This window comes from Zalophus californianus, chromosome 4 (genome assembly GCF_009762305.2).
Source record: "Zalophus californianus isolate mZalCal1 chromosome 4, mZalCal1.pri.v2, whole genome shotgun sequence".
Lineage (NCBI taxonomy): Eukaryota > Metazoa > Chordata > Mammalia > Carnivora > Otariidae > Zalophus > Zalophus californianus.
Genome location: NC_045598.1, coordinates 15579512 through 15596128, shown reverse-complemented (window position 1 = coordinate 15596128; position 16617 = coordinate 15579512). Strand labels below are relative to the sequence as shown.

The window sequence follows — 16617 nt, the reverse complement described above, 5'->3', positions numbered from 1 at the left end:
GGAGGTAGAGCATATCCATGAGCACGCTAAGCTGTTTACTTGTATTATTTTATTGGAGCCATGGATGTATATCCCCATTGTACAGATAAGACTCACAGGAAGGAAGTGATGAGACTTAGCTGAGATTTAGCCCCAGAGCTGTGGGACCTCAAACTTACACTCTTTTTCTACCGACTCCCCTGAGTCAGCTTCACCATGCAGAGGCCACAGAGCGGCCCAGAAGCATGATTCGCCAACCTCCTTTCCGCAGGAGCTGCTTGATTAAGCTCTCCAGTCGAAATGGGATCTGGCCGGGGCCTGATGAACGTAGTTGGTGAGGTCAGCCCCAGGTCACACTGACCAGGAGCTTCCCCAGAAGGCGTATGGTGGAGTCCCCTCCCTGCCAGGCTCACCCTGGGTACTAGTCTGGAAATGGCCCCTCACCTGTGGGCCTTGATACCTGGGACTTTGGCACCTGGAAACCCCTGAAGGGGCAGGAGGCAGGTGAGTGGGTGACAAAAAATGCAGGAACACAGGCCAGTGCATTCCTGGGCTCAAGGCCAGGCTTGTTTCAGCTTCCCCAAAACACAGGAGTCAGCCAGCAGGCCTCGCGGGAGAGGGGGGAGGGCTGTAGCTGGTGGGAGTTGCAGTGTGCCGGGGGCTACCCAGGCTGTCCAAGCTGGCCTGGGGTGGGCTTCTCTGGCAGGAGAAGGAATGTTCAGAGTGCTGGTGAGGACTCTGTGACCAGGCCAGGCAGAACAGCTGTTACCTACCACCAGCTGGCTGCAGGGCCTCAGACGAGCCACTCCTTTCTCTGAAAGGTGAATTCACAGGGGCCCCCTCAGGGGAAATCCAGGCGGATCTGTCGCCGGCGGATTGAACTCTGCCAAGTGCCACTGTGGCACATCCTTGCAGCCCACTGGCCGGGGGACGCGACCTCAGCTGCACGAGCAGAGGGCTACCTCACCCAGGTTGCCGGCTTGGGCCTCGGGGGCCTTGGGGAGACAAGAGTGTGGCCTCACTTCATCAGGGCAAGGATGCAGCTGGACCTCTCATCCCTAGGCTGGGCCTCCCCTCAGGCTTCCCAGCTCGTGCTCTTAACACAGACTAATCTGCCATCTAGACTACCTGCCTCACCCCCTTCCGATCCTCCAGGACTCTTCTCAAACCTACTTCCTCTGTGATGCCCTCTGGGGCCACCAAAGGGCTTCTCTGGGCTCGAGCTACAGTTGCATTTTATGTGTCTGTCCTGTGTACTATGTTTTCTTTCCTTTTTTTTTTTTTAAGATTTTATTTATTTATTTGACAGAGAGAGACACAGCAAGAGAGGGAACACAAGCAGAGGGAGTGTGAGAGGGAGAAGCAGGCTTCCCGCAGAGCAGGGAGCCCGATGCGGGGCTCGATCCCAGGACCCTGGGATCATGACCTGAGCCGAAGGCAGACGCTTAACGGCTGAGCCACCCAGGCGCCGCTCCTTTTTTTTTTTTTTTTTAAGATTAACTTATTTGAGAGAGAGAGAGAGCACAAGCAGGGGGAGTGGCAGGCAGAAGGCGAGGGAGAAGCAGGCTCCCCGCTGAGCAGGGAGCCTGACGTGGGGCTCGATCCCAGGACACTGAGATCATGACCTGAGCCAAAGGCAGACACTTAACCGACTGAGCCACCCAGACACCCCTTTACTATGTTTTCTAGTGCAAGATTAATGCATGCAAAATTAATGCCTGGTTTTTATAACAATTTGAGCATCATGGATTCCACAAGGAATTTGTGGTCTCCCTTCCTTGTACCCCAGCGCCAGTCTGCTGGAGAAATGAAGACAGAATCATTCCATCAGCATTAAATTTGTCCATGTTAGTTACTTGGCAATTAATCATGTCGCCCTGTGCCATCTCTTGTACTTTTATTCTGATTGGTTTTTCTAGTAGTTGCTGTCTAGCTTCATTTCTTCTCCCCGTGCACATTGGAAACCCTCTGGACAAGATCCGTGTCTGCCATGCTTTCTGTTCGGAACCACATCTGCAGCAGTGTGCCCATCTTTCCCGTTCCGGGGAAGGCAGGGGGTGTCCAGGGCTTCTCCGGCGTGGCTGGTCTGCTCTAGTGCTACCTCCAGTTTTCCGAGCCAGCCTGCAGGAAAGGAAAGGAGCACAGAGAATGCTCAGGCCCCTGTCCTGGCCTCAGCCACTTACTTGTGTGACCTTGAGAGCGCTTGGGTTCAAATTCCAGCATGTGACGTGTTAGCTTTGCCTCCCCAGGCAAGTTCGCTCCTCTCCCTGGGCCTCGTTTTCTTTCCCTGCGAAATGGGGTGATAGTCTGACCTCGGGGTGCTGGTGGGGTGCTGAGAAGAGCTCAGCCAGGGCTGGGCCTGCGGTAGGCATCAGTAATGGTAATGGTCTTAACATTATTTTCGTTCCTCTGCGAAAGAAGGTGCCTCATTTATCGGCCCCCCACCACTTCCCCCCACAGGGTGGGGCTCCTGAGGCCTGTGACTGCCTGAACTGAGTCTTCGGTTTTATCTAGAGCAAGGGCTGGTCTTGCCCTGATGTGGAGTCCCACATGCTCCTGGCCAGACGGTGCTGCTGCAGCACAGGGACTGCAGAATTCCCAGGAAGCCCCATACCCGCAGCCCGCCCAGCTGCTGGGGATTTTGTTTCCTCCCAGAGAGTGGTGTGGAAGAGGGTGTTCCAGTGAAAACTCCCAGAGGAAGAAGTGGGCCGATCAGATGGTAGGCTGTCTTTCCTCTTTGGGACTTTGGGGAAGTGACTGAGGAAGTTTTTGGAACTCAGGGGCTCTGGAAGGAAGTACCCCAGGCAATTGGGAGCCCTGTTGTGTGGCCCTGGGCTGCCAAATTATTTTCATACCCTGGGGGCCCTGGAAGTGCCACCATATTCAAAACGTGACCCCCGCCTCAGTCAGTCCTGGGAGCCGTGCTGTTGATGGCGTCTAGCCTGCTCCCATGGAACCTTCTCCTGGGATGTAAATGCAAGCGGGGAGGTCTCCAAGGAGACCAAGGTTTTCCTCACGAGAAAACTGTATGTGGCTGATTTCACTTTGAATCAAAGCCTCCTCCTCAGTCTGATGTGATGGGTATCTTTCTCTGTGGAGCTCCCAGAACATTCCATCATTCATTCCTTCGTTCCACAATTATGTATGGTACACTGGCTATGTGCCAGACATCATTAGGTGCTGGGATGGCGTGAGGAATAAGACAACCTTTCCTTGTGGAGCTTATATTCCAGCAGGGGAGACAGACAGTGAACAAATAAACGAGCAAATAAGTAAGACGGTTGCAGAGTTAGGGCTTTGAAACGAGTCAAGTAGGATGCCGGGCTGGGAAGGGAGGAGGCCACAGCGGCCACGGCGGCCACGGCGGTCTGGGAGGGATGGGCTTTCAGAGCAGGAACACTGGAGCAGAAACCTGAATTAGTTGTGAGAGAACAGAGCACGTGGATGTGGGGGGAGGTTTACACCCAGCAGGAGGACGGTGAACACAGTGGCAGGAGCACGGGAGCAAGGGGGAGGGGCAGGACACAGACAGGAGCTGGAGGCCCACATCGAGGGCGGTGTTTCTCAACCCTTTTTCACTATTGCCCCCTCCCTAAAATTCTTTTCCGTTTTACTTTAGTTTTTTAATTCAGTTTATTTAAAGAAATAAAAACAGCTCACCATTTTTCTCACCCCCTACCCACCAACTCTGGCAACCGCTAATCTTTTTTTACTATAGCTTTGTGAGCTTGGTTTTTGTTATATATATATTTTTAAATTCCACATATAAGAGAGATTATACAGTATTTGTCTTTCTCTGTCTAACTTCCTTCACTTAGCACAATACCTTCGAGGTTCATTCATGTTGTTACAAATGGCAAGATTCCTTTCCTTTTTAGGGACAAGTAATATTCCTCTGTGTGTGTGTGTACACCACATTTTCTTTATCCATTCCTCCGTCAGTGGGCACTTAGGTTGGTTCAATAGCTTGGCTGTTGTAAATACTGCTGCAGTGAATATGGGGGTCCAGATATGTTTTTGAGTTCGTGTTTTTGTTTTCTTTGGGTAAATACCCAGAAGTGGAATTACAGGATCATAGGGTAGTTCTATTTTTAATTTTTTGAGGCACCTCCGTACCACTTTCCATAGTGGCTGTGCAATTTACATTCCCGCCAACATTACACAAGCGTTTCTTTTTCTCTACATTGTCGCCAACGTTTGTTCCTTGTCTTTTTTGATACGAGCCTTTCTAACAGGTGTGAGGTGATATTTCACTGTGGTTTTGGTTTGCATTTCCTGATGACTAATGATACAGAGCATCTTTGCATGTACCTGTTGGCTGTCTATATGTCTTCCTTGGAAAAATGTCTGTTCAGATCATCTGCCCATCTTTTAATTAGATTTTTTTCTTTGCTGTTGAGTTGTATGAGTTCTTTATATATTTTGGATACTAGCCCCTTATCAGACGTATGCTTTATAAATATTTTCTCCCACTCGGTAGGTTGTCTTTGCATTTTGTTGATGGTTTCCTTTGCTGTGCAGAAGCTTTTTAGCTTGATGTAGTCCCACTTGTTTATTTTTGCTTCTGTTGCTTTTGCTTTTGGTGTCAAATTCAAAAAGTCATCAGCAAGACCAGTGTCAGGGAGCTCACCACCTATGTTTTCTTCTAGGAGTTTTATGGCTTGAGGTGTGATGTTCAAGTCTTTAATCCAGTTTGAGTTCATTTTTGTGCACGGCATGAGATGGTGGTCCAGTTTCATTTTGAGTGTGGCTGTCCAGTTTTCCCAGCACTGCTTATAGAAGAGACTGTGCTTTCCCTGGCATATATTCTTGGCTCCTGTGTCATAAATTAATTAGCAATATATGCATGAGTTTATTTCTTTCTATCCTATTCCATTGATCTCTGTGTCTGTTTTTATGACAATACCACAACGTCTTAATTACTGTAGCTTTGCAATATAGCTTGAAGTCAGGGAGTGTGACGCCTCCAGCTTTGTTCTTCTTTCTTAAGATTGCTATGCCTGGGGGCACCCGGGTGGCTCAGTTGGTTAAGCCTGACTCCGGCTCAGGTCGTGATTGCAGGGTCCTGGGATCATTACCGCGCCCCCCCCACGTCGAGCCCCACATTGGGCTCCATGTTCAGCAGAGTCTGCTTGTCCCTCTGCCCCTCCCTCAGCTCGTGCTCTTTCTCTCTCTCAATAAATAAATAAAATGTCTCTAAAAAAAACCACAAAGATTGCCATGGCTATACTCAGGGTCTTTTATGGTTCCACACAAATTTTAGCATTGTTTGTGCTTTTTTTTAAGATTTTATTTATTTATTTATTTATTTGAGAGCGAGAGCCCAGGCAGGGGGAGGGACAGAGGCAGAGGGAGAAGCAGGCTCCCCACTGAGCAGACAATGATGTGGGACTTGATCCCAGGACCCTGAGATCATGAGCTGAGCCGAAGGCAGATGCTTAATCAGCTGAGCCACCCAGGCGCCCCTGTTTGTTCTATTTCTGTAAAAAATGCCATCAGAATTTGCTGAGGATTGCAGTGAATCTGTACATTGCTTCAGGTTGTATGGACATTTTAACAGTATTACCTCTTCCAATCTCTGAGCACAGAATATCTTTCCATTTATGTGTCTTCTCCAGTTTCTTTCACTAATATCTTGTAGTTTTCAATATACAGGTCTTTCACCTACTTGGTTAAATTTATTCCTGGGTATTTTATTCTTTCTGATGTAATTGTAAATGGGGATTGTCTTCTTCATTTCTCTTTTTGATAGTTCATTATTAGTGTATAGAAATACGACAGAGTTTTGTGTATTGATTTTGTATCTTACAACTTTAATGGATTTGTTTATTAGTTCTGACAGGTTTTTGGTGGTTTTTAGGGTTTTCTGTATATAATATCATGTTCTCTGCAAATAGTTACAGTTTTACTTCTTTTCCAGTTTGGATGCCCTTTATTTCTTTTTCTTAACTAATTGCTCTATGACTCTCCGTGCTATATTGAATAAAAGTGGCAAGAATGTGGGCATCCTAGTCTTTTTCTGATCTTAGAGGAAAAACTTTCACCACTGAGTATGATGTTAGCTGTGGGCTGGCTTCTCATCTATGGCCTTTACTATGTTAAGATACATTCCCTTTATACACACTTTGTTGAGAGTTTTTATCATCAGTGGATGTTGAATTTTGTCAGATGCCTTTTCTGCATCTATTGAGCTGATCGTATGATTTTTTTTTTTTTAAAGATTTTTATTTATCCGACAGTGAGAGACACAGCGAGAGAGGGAACACAAGCAGGGGGAGTGGGAGAGGGAGAAGCAGGCTTCCCGCGGAGCGGGGAGCCCGATGCGGGGCTCGATCCCAGGACCCCGGGATCATGACCTGAGCCGAAGGCAGACGCTTAACGACTGAGCCACCCAGGCGCCCCTGATCATATGATTTTCATCCTCCGTTTTGTTAATGTGGTACATTGTGGTTGGCTCCATAGCTCAGGGGTTAGAGCACTGGTCTTGTTAATGTGGTACATTGTGGTTGGCTCCATAGCTCAGGGGTTAGAGCACTGGTCTTGTTAATGTGGTACATTACATCGACTGACTTGTGAACATTGAGCCATCCCTGCATCCCTGGAATAAATCCCACTTGATCATGGTGTATGATCCTTTTAATGGTTCCTTGAATTCTGTGTGCTAATATTTTGTTGAGGATTTTTGCATCTGTGTTCATCAGAGATATTGGCCTATAATTTTCTTTTCTTGTGGCATCTTTGGTTTTGGTATTGGGGTAATGCTGGCCTTGTAAAATAAGTTTGGAAGAATTCCCTCCTCTTCTGTCTTTTGGAAGAGTTTGAAAAAGATGGGTATTAACTCTTTGTTGAATGTTTGATAGAACGCTCCGGTGAAGCTGTGTGGTCCTAGACTTTTATTTGTTGAGAGGTTTTTGATGACCAGTTCAATCTCCTTACTAGCAATTGGTCTGTTCAGATTTTCTATTTCGTCATGATTTAGTCTTGGTAGGCTGTATATTTCTGGGAGTTTATCCGTTTCTTCTGTGTTGTCCAAGAAGAATACAAAAGATAATGCTATATATCTGTTAATGTGCTATATGTACACACGAAAGGGAAAATGTTTCTGCTCCCTAAGAGCTAATTCTCTCCCCCTTTGGGGGCAATATTATCCCTGTTGAGAATGCATGATATAGGGCCTTATGGGTAATTTTAAGGAATTTGTATATTCCAGGGCACATTAGTTTCTTTTTTTTTAGATTTATTTATTTATTTTAGTGGGGGAGGGGCAGAGGGAGAAGGGGAGAGAGTCCCTAGCAGACTCTGCGCGGAGCATGGAGCCTGATATGGGGCTTGATCCCACGACCCTGAGAACATGACCTGAGCCGAAACCAAGTCAGACGCCCAACCAACTGCGCCACCCAGATGCCCCTCCAGAGCGCATTTGAACTCCAAGTAGTTCAAGACACTAGCTCTATAAACTGCACACCCAGGGTTCCCCCAGTGCCTGCCAGGCCACAGGCGTCCTATGGGAGAAGACGAAGGAGAGGTGGTGGGAGGACATGCTGGGCATTGTCCCGCGGGCTCCATGAACCAGAGAGAAGCAGGGGGAGCATGGAGGAGCTTGAGCTCCCAGAGCTCCTGCCCCAGCCGGCGTCCATGTGGGAATACAGGGGGTGTGAACGCCAGGTCCTGATGACCAGCAGCCACCAAACCGTAGGAACTCAATAAACCTTTGTGGGAAAACAAGTGGACGTGAGATCCAGGGTGTGGGGCTCAGAGGAAGTTTGAACTGATCAGGAGCAGCTTCTCAGCTAAGGAGAGAGGGGGCGGGTGCTTGAAGGACGCATTCAAGCGATCATGCGGGGATTCTCTTGGGGCAAGATGGATGCCTGGAACTCCTTCTAACGAGCACAGCCAGGCCGTTCCCCGTTCCCCCCGGAGCCTTTTTTGGGCCTCTTATCTCAGTGGCCTTGGGCAGTGGGGGAGGGAGATGCCAGACCATGGGCCAGAGCACACAGAGCACACTCCCCCGACTCTGGCCCTGGCATTTCAGGGTCATGGCCAGAGCCACATGTGGACGGTGAGATGCTGCTTCCAGGCTCGGGCAAGCAACGATGATTCTTGCGCTTTCCCTTCTAAGAGCCTAGCTGCTAGGAGCCATTGTCAGAGAAACAAGGCTCCTGGGCGGGGGTTGGAAACACCCCCTTTGCTTTCCCTGCATCGCTGCTTCCTGAGTCTGAGGAGCAGGGAGAAATCCAGCTCTCCCCATTTCTGCCCTCCCCTCTGGGAGGCCTCCTCTCATGCTCTGGACGGGCATGGGGGGACACACAGGTGTTTCCAGGCCTCAGCAGCATTGCAGCCTGTGGTCCCCAGGACTGTGTGTGCCCTCCACACCCCCTTGTCACTCACGCCCCTGGACCTCTGTCTCCCTCGGGGTTCTCCTCTCTCTGCATCTCCCTTCGGACTAGCCCAGGCTGGTCCCAGGCCCTCTTTAGGGCTGTCACCCCGACTTCAGCAAGATGGGGGTAGATGCTCTCTGCCCAGAGAAAACCCTGATGCTGGTTATGGTAAGAATTGGAGGGAGGGCAGGCGGGCTCTTGGGACAAGGGCTGGGAGAGCCGAAGTGACCTCATGCCCTTTGCACCATGAGTCACACCGAATGGGTATTTTTTCTCCAGACAGCATGCCCTTCTATGCTTCTTGTGTTTCCCCAAACTCTCCAACTCCCTCCAAACCCGGGGCCCTTTCCCTGCATTTCTAACTGGTGAATAACTTCATACCTTTAAAAGAACTGGCTTGGGGTGCCCGGCTGGCTCAGTCCGTGGAGCACGTTAACACCCGATCTGGGTATTGTGAGTTTGAGCCCCACATTGGGCGTAGAGACTACTAAAAATAAATTTAAAAATTAAAAAATAAATGAAAGAACTGGCTCAGAACTAGAGCCCCCCCCCCGACCCCACACTGTGCCACCGAAGGGTGTGACTTTTCTCTGGGTTCCACAGCCATTTGCATTAACCAAAGCATTTTCGTGTCTCCGGGTCATTTCTTTGCTTGACTGTGTTCACCATTATTAGACTATGAGCTCCCTGGAGGCAGAGAACGAGCAGGTCTTTTTCATGTCTATAAAACTCCTAGCCCAGCCCAGTGCCTGGCACTTGGTAGGTGCTCCATGCTGGGGCCCTCGTGAAAGAGCATCTCAGGAGAGGCTCCATGGGAAAGATGGCCTCTGGGAAAGGCCTTGAAGGCTGTAGGGTTTCGACAGTGTCCCATACAGGAAGGGCCAGGGTGAGCTTTTCCTTTATGTGTTTGCTTGTGTGGTGTCTGTGACCTCACGATAGAAAGGAAGCTCCGTGGGGACAGGGACATTGTCTTTCGTGTCCCCAAAGCTTGTGCAGTACCTAGCACAGAGTAAGCGTCTGGTATCTATTTAGTGGATGAATGGATAAGGTTCTGCCAGAAAAGTCTTTGTGGAGAAGGTGGGGCTTAGGGGGTGGTCTTTGAAGGAAGCAAAGGAAGGAATTTCTGGGTCCAGGAGAAGTGAATTTGAAATGAGGAAAAGTGGCTGGAGCAGGGACGAAGGAGGTTGCCCGGGAGGGAGCAGGGTAGACAGAATTGAGGGGGTCAGGGACACAGGCGTGATCTGGAGCAGGGCCCCGAGACAAAGGCTCAGGCACAGGAGCCCCGGCACATAGTAGGCCCTCCATGGCCTGAACAGGCACGTAGTAGGTCCTTTGTGACCTGACCAGCAGGAAGTGGTCGCCTTTACTGGGCATAGGCAGGACTGCACCTACAGGAGTGTGGCCCTCAGCGGGTGGCACCTGAACCAGCACACCAAGGACAGGGAGAAGGGGATGACCGAAGTCTCCCAGGTGTCCTGATGTAAGGATGGAGATGCTGGCTGCTGAGTTAGGAAGAGAAATGGCAATAGCACTCTGAATCAGCTGTAAGTCTGATGAACAAGGCTGACCCCCTAGAGGAAGAAGGGCAAAGTAAACTAGTGCATGAGGCCTTGGAGGCTTCCATTCAGCTCCAATCTATCACAAGAGAGGTCGTCTGGGATCTGAGAACCAAGACAGGCCTGTGTCCTGCACACCAGGCAAGGATGTTTGGGCCACGCATTGGCCAGCAGGGAAAGCAGGGCCGTCTAGCTGGGTGGCCCGTGCTGCCAACCAAGGGACACGTCTGCAAACCTGACTGGCAGACAGGGAGAAACACGGTATGCTCTTCTTATTTGCACTCAGCAAAAATTAGGAAGCACCTCAGTTTGCCAGGCTCTGTCCAGGGACAGTCACACACCTGCTGTGGCTAAGGCCTTGCGGCTATCCCGAAGCTACCTTGCTGCTTCCTTTTCCTTCGAGGGCATGTCTGTGTGTAAGGAGGGGTATGTTCCAGGAGGACCAACAGAGAATCTTGGATCAGAAGCAGAAACTCCCCCTGTGAGGAGGACCCACTCACCCCCGGGCCTCCCCATCCTCCCGCAGGGGAGGAGTCGTTCTTGCCGAGCATCTCCTAGTTGGCCTTGGATGGACTCTTAGAGGGCCGCCCACAGCAGGCCAGGCTGCCTGTCATCCACAGTGGATGCCCATCCACCTAAAAAATCCTAGGTTTTTTTTTTTTTTTTTTACAGCTGAGCACACCGAGGCTCCCAGAAGGACTCCCCCAGAGCCACGCACTGAGCAAATGGGGGCAGGTTGCAAACTGCTATCTCCTGTCATTCCAGAAAACTCCACGGCCAGCGTGAGCGAGGCAGAAAGGAAGGCCCAAGTATACTACCGTGCATGTATGAACGAAACCAGGATCGAGGAGCTCAAGGCCAAGCCCCTGATGGAGCTGATTGAGAAGGTGAGTTCCTGGAGCCAGCTTTCCTGACTCTTTTCTGGCCTGTGCCACCTGCCTGCCCCCCTCTCAGGAACCGCTGGGGCCGGGCCACCTCACACCCCCAGCCGCCTCACCCAGCTGGACTGTAGAACCTGTCCGGGCTGAGTGTGTCTGAGTGCATGTGTGTGCGCGCTCATGTGCCACACGTCTCTGCAGGTGGGAATCTCTGTATTTGTGGGCGGTATGTGTCAGCATTGTTGTGGATGTCTGTCATGTGTGTGTGTGTGTGTGTGTCTGTGCATCTGTGTGTGGGATAAAGGCCATATTTACAGAGAAAATGTTTCTCTACCTTGCTGCTTCCTTTTCCTTCGAGGGCATGTCTGTGTGTAAGGAGGGGTATGTTCCAGGAGGACCAACAGAGAATCTTGGATCAGAAGCAGAAACCCCCCACCGTGAGGAGGACCCACTTACCCCCAGGCCTCCCCATCCTCCTGCAGGGGAGGAGTCGTTCTTGCCGAGCATCTCCTAGTCGGCCTTGGATGGACTCTTGGGGGGCCGCCCACAGCAGGCCAGGCTGCCTGTCATCCACAGAGGGTGGCTGTGGATGTGTTCTGGCCGTCCCATGCTCCCTCAACACCCCGCCTTGTAGCTTGGCTCTGGGAAGCCATCGCAGCAGGATCGGGAGCTGTGGGCACTGGGGATTAGACAGTCCTCCCGTCTGGCACAGGCTCCACCTGCCAGTGTGTGCCAAGCCAAGGAGACTGAGGAGATTATAGAAATCCCAGCTCTGGGGCGCTGGCTGCTCAGTCAGTAGAGCCTGCGACTCTTGATCTCGGGGTTATGAGTTTGAGCCCCATGTTGGGCGTGGAGCCTACTTGAAAAATAAATCCCAGCTCTGAGAGAAACTAGCGACCACTGTTTATCAACCTTTTATTTTTTTCATTTTTTAAAAAAAGACTTTATTTATTTGACAGAGAGAGTGAGCATATAAGCAGGGGGAGCGGCAGGCAGAGGGAGAAGGCGAAACAGGCTCCCCATTAAGCAAGGAGCCCGATTCGGGACTCAGTCCCAGGACCCTGGGATCATGACCTGAGCCGAAGGCAGACGCTTCACTGACTGAGCCACCCAGGCGCCCTTTTATCAATGTTTTTAAAAAAATACGGTGCTCCCATAAGCACAGTTGATTTATGCTTTAATAGAAATCATATCACGTGATTCAGTATGAGACCAGTGAACAGGGTACGGGAAAAGTCTCCTTCTCATCCCCATCCCCGAGAGCCGCTGCTATGTGGATTCCTTGGCTTGCTTGTTCAGGATCGGTCTCGCTCCAGGCAGCGTCTCCTGTGTGCCGGTCAGAAACTCTGATGAAGACCTTCCCTTTCATTTGCTCTTGAGGCTCAGAGAGGTCAGATGACCGCTCCAGGGTCGCAGAGCCAGTCAGCAGCAGGAGCAGAATTCACGCTGGGGTCTCCCTGCCACCTCACAGTTCCCTCGCCCTCCCCACAGCTAGGGGGCTGGAACATCACCGGGCCCTGGGACAAAGACAACTTCCAGGACACTCTGCAGGTGGTCACCTCTCACTACCGCACCTCGCCCTTCTTCTCTGTCTATGTCAGTGCCGACTCCAAGAATTCCAACAGCAACGTGATCCAGGTGAGCCGGCCTAGAACCCTAGGAAGAGGAATGGGCATATTTTGAGTTTCCCCTCATGACCTGTTTTGAGTTTTGCAAGTGCCAGAGTAGGGGCAGACTTGCCCTGGGTGACAGGCTCCTAGTTTCTGAGCCTTGGTTATTTCTGGAGTCTCTGAACCATGAGATTTTTATAGGCGAGAAGTCATGAAACAGCAGGCCACTATTTTCAGGGGTGGGACGGGGGCGGGGGGGGGCGGTCACCACGGCACAGGTGCATCTCCGGGATTCTGATTGGTCACTGTGGGCCCCAAGAGTGATGTCAACTCCTAGACACAGCTAAAGCCACCTCCTGGTCCCCCAACCTGAGCCCCTGGCCTTTTTGGCTCTGCTTGGAATGGCTCTGAGTCCGTCTCTTCCGGCCAGAGCCTGCCCTACTTTGTGTCGGCACACCCAGGGAAGCCCCCAACTGCCCACCCTCAGATGCAGAAGCCAGGAGCCCAGACTGGGCTGAGGTTCCCACCCGGCTCTGTGACTCCCTCGTCACGTGACCTCGGACAAGTGCTTCCACCTCTCTGAGCCACAATTTCCTTACCAATCAAAGGAACTGTAGTAATACCAGGGTGTGGCCACAAGTCTCTGCTAGTTGCTAGTCAGGAGTCAACCCTCCCCTACCTGCCGGACCCTCAGCACATCCTCTCCTGGCAATCTCTCCTTGAATCCTCTCTCCAGCTCTGAGGGTGAGATTCTAGTTCCCCAATTTTCCAGAGAAAGAACCGGAAGATCAGAAACCTTCAGTAACTTGACTAAGGCCATGCCGGGTGTGAGTAGCTCTTAACCACTGCACCGTCTTGGGAAGTATTTCGTTAAGTGGAGGTGCGGTGCCCCGCCCAGGGACCTCCGCAACCAGCTTCTGCTCCTGCTGGGGCCCAGCCTGGTCCCGCGTTGCCATGTACCGGCTGTCCCTGCAGTGGACCGTGTACACGTGTGACAGGAGCGCCCCCTCACTCCTGTCTTCCTCTCTCCAGGTGGACCAGTCTGGCCTGGGCTTACCCTCAAGGGACTATTACCTGAACAAAACTGAAAATGAGAAGGTGAGTGTGATTCAGAGGGAGTGGCTCCCAGCCCACACCCCACGACGTTCTACCCTGTTGATGTCCCCTCAGTGCCCACACCTGTGTGGGTCTTCAAAGCTGGAGTTGCACGGAGGTGTCACTTACCTGGTGGGTGCTGGGCAGTCCCTGGCAGGGGAGGGGAGCCTCCCCCTGGCTGGCTGCTTCACATTCAGGCGTCGTGAGCACAAGAGGCAGGGATAGGTGTCAGAGCAAGGCAACAGTAATGGCCACTGTCATTTGTGGGTGGCAGGTGTGCTTATATACTCACCTCTGGCCCTCCTGGTAGCCCTTCAGGTACAGAACATCTCTGAACCTCTTTCACCTCATCTGCCACGTGGGTGTTATTTTTACCTTGCCTTTTACAGAAGAGAGAGAGCAAGGCTCAGAGATGCTAAGTGACCCACTCAAGGTCCCACAGTGGTGAGGCTGAGATTCTCATTGAGACCCGCTGACTCTGAAACCCATGCCTCTCACGATGTCCCGGGGAAACCTCTCCTGAGGTTCATCGTCTCTCCCTGCATCATCTGCCCACTGCTGGGGGGGTAGTGGTGACTGAGACGGGCGCGGTCCCCGCCCCACGGGGCTTGGAGTCTAGCAGGGGAGGCGGACGTTAATTAGCTAACCAGCCAGTAAGAGGCATAGTGACAAATTGTGATAGCTCAAGGGTGAGCGGAGAAAGTTGAACACGGGAACCTAATTCGGATCTGGGGACACCGTAGAGAAGCGCAGCTCAGAAAAAAGGTGTTCTAAGAACTGAAAGATGGTCTGTTGGTGACTTTCACGGGCCGAGCATCTGAGAGGGGGTGTGGGCCGGGACCGCAGGGACCCACCTGCCGGGGACGTGTGGGCTTTGTCCTGAGTGCCGTGGGCAGCCAGTGAGGCGGTGCAGAGCCAGAACCATCCCTCCGGTGGGTTGGCGGTGGCTTCCTGCGTTGGGCTGGCCCCGCCGCGCCCGCCAGCCTTGTCCAGTAGGCCGTGGGTGGCAGCACTGACATATAGCGGGTGCCGGGCCCCCAGGTGCTGACAGGATACCTGAACTACATGGTCCAGCTGGGCAAGCTGCTTGGTGGAGGGGACGAAGACACCATCCGGCCCCAGATGCAACAGATCCTGGACTTTGAGACGGCACTGGCCAATATCACCATCCCCCAAGAGAAGCGCCGAGACGAGGAGCTCATCTACCACAAAGTGACTGCTGCGGAACTGCAGGTAACATGGAGCCCGGGACAGGCCCAGGGCTTCAGGGCATAGGGCACTGGGCTGGGGTTTTTGTACCCACTTCATCAGATCCTCAGAACAGCCCTATGAAGCAGGGATGGTTGTTAGCCCAGTTTGCAGATGGGAGAACTGAGGCTCAGAGAGATTCAGTTACCTGCTAGAGGCCACACAGCTTTTCCGTAACAGCATGTACCTGGGGAGGCTCTATCAGGATGATAATCGCTCACGCTGATTGGGCATTTCTGGTCTCAAGCCCCAGCCCCAGTCACATTGAGCCTGGTGCACAGCAAACAATAGCTGTGAGGGGTGGGTTCTGTAGTCCCTTCTTCCTTTTCCAAAACAAGAGGTTGAGTGACATGTTCAAGGCCCTGAGGCTCCCTGAGTATCAGGGGAGCTGGACATTGGACTCAGGCATGGCTCGTGGGATCTCTGCTCTTGACCATGGCCCCTGGCAACCTCCTGGAGGTATAATGGGGTTGCTCCCTGTCGCTGGGTGTAACCCAGCGGTGAAGCCAGCGGCCCCTCTGCCAAAGCCAAAGGCTGCCCCCTGGTGGCTCCTCGGGACTTGCAGGTGGTGAGTTGAGGTGATTGCCTGCCAGCTCCATCTTTCCAGCTCACCGTGTGTCGGTGTCTGGTCTTAGCCCAGGTCCCCAGGGTCACAGAGGAATCAGCAGAATGGCCTTGGCCAGTCTTCCTGTTCCCTGCCATTGCCTAGGAATGCCTGGGGAGGCCTGCTCCCCCGCTGGGGAGGATGATAGGCCTCTTGTGCCCCACTTTGTGTTGGGGTTCCGCCAACACGTCTCCTCCCTCCTGCTCTTCCTTGACCGGCCAGGTCCTGCCCATCCATTTGAGTTGGCTCATTTCTTCCCCTTTCAGGAGGAACACCTATGTCCCTACACTTTTTCTCCCTCCACCCCTCCCCCTGACAGGTGTATACGGGGACACCCTCGGGCCTCGCTCTGGAGGTGCTTCCGGGCTAGGGAGGCACACCAACGAGGAGACAGTCCCAGACTCACTGCTGAATGCTTTGGGAAAAGGAGGGCCGTAGGATGGGGGGTGGGACGGAGCCAAGGAAGGGGAGTCTGATGAGTGGGTGAGCGGTCACCAGGCCGGCGGGCTGTCCCGGGTGGAACAGCAGCCCAGGCAGAGCTGGGGCTGAGGGCAGGAGGGCCGCTTGTGGGTGTCCGCTGCCCCTGAGGTCCCCAGAGAAGTTGGCCTCGGGGGGAGCGGTGCTGTGTGGTGGTTACGGAGATCAGCCGACCGTTGGCTGCCATCTGGCACTGTTTTTCTGCCCTGAGGCCCAGCGGTTGGAGGAGATGCTGTTTGCGTGATGCAGTTTGGTTTGCTCCAGCCGCCTGCTTCTCAACCCAGGAAGGGCCCCCGCGGCTGCCCAGGCCTCCCCCCCCCCCCACCGCCCAGTGGCCATGGTTCCGGTTGACTACCCCAAGAGTGGCAGAGAAGTCACGGTAGCCCTGAGCACCCCCGCCCCGGCGTGGCTTCCGGCTTCGACCCCTTGGCACCCTGTCACATGGCTTTTCTCTTTTCCCCCTCCCTCCCCTGCTGCAGAGCTGCCGGGGTGGGGAAGACATTAGCGGAGGGACGAGCCCTGGGCTTGGGGTCAGAAGACTGCTCTGGCCCAGCCCCACAATGAGCTGTGTGACCCTGGGCAAGTCACACAACCCCCCCCCCTCTTCGCACCTCGACTTCCTTCCTTGTAAGATGGGGCTTCGCTCGCTCCTTTATACCTGCTGTGTTCCAGAATGCAGGGACAGATGAGGGGCAGCCCCTGTCCCCATAAGGGGCAGTGGTTCTTTACTCTGGCCACAGGGTTCTTTGAGAACAAGTTGAAAACTGTGGAGTGTCTCCCAGAGGAACTGGG

The 16617-nt window shown here is 52.7% G+C and overlaps 1 protein-coding gene across 5 annotated transcripts in view; it reads left to right on the top strand.

Moving 5' to 3' along the window:
• Positions 1 to 16617, top strand: part of ECE1 (endothelin converting enzyme 1) — a 112863-nt gene that overhangs the window by 70642 nt on the left and 25604 nt on the right. For all 5 annotated transcript variants that reach the window (XM_027607504.2, XM_027607522.2, XM_035727142.1 and 2 more), the window contains 4 exons: positions 10679 to 10800; positions 12283 to 12429; positions 13434 to 13499; positions 14538 to 14729. In XM_027607504.2, coding sequence (XP_027463305.1) covers positions 10679 to 10800; positions 12283 to 12429; positions 13434 to 13499; positions 14538 to 14729 — 527 coding nt within the window. The remainder of the gene's footprint in view (positions 1 to 10678; positions 10801 to 12282; positions 12430 to 13433; positions 13500 to 14537; positions 14730 to 16617) is intronic.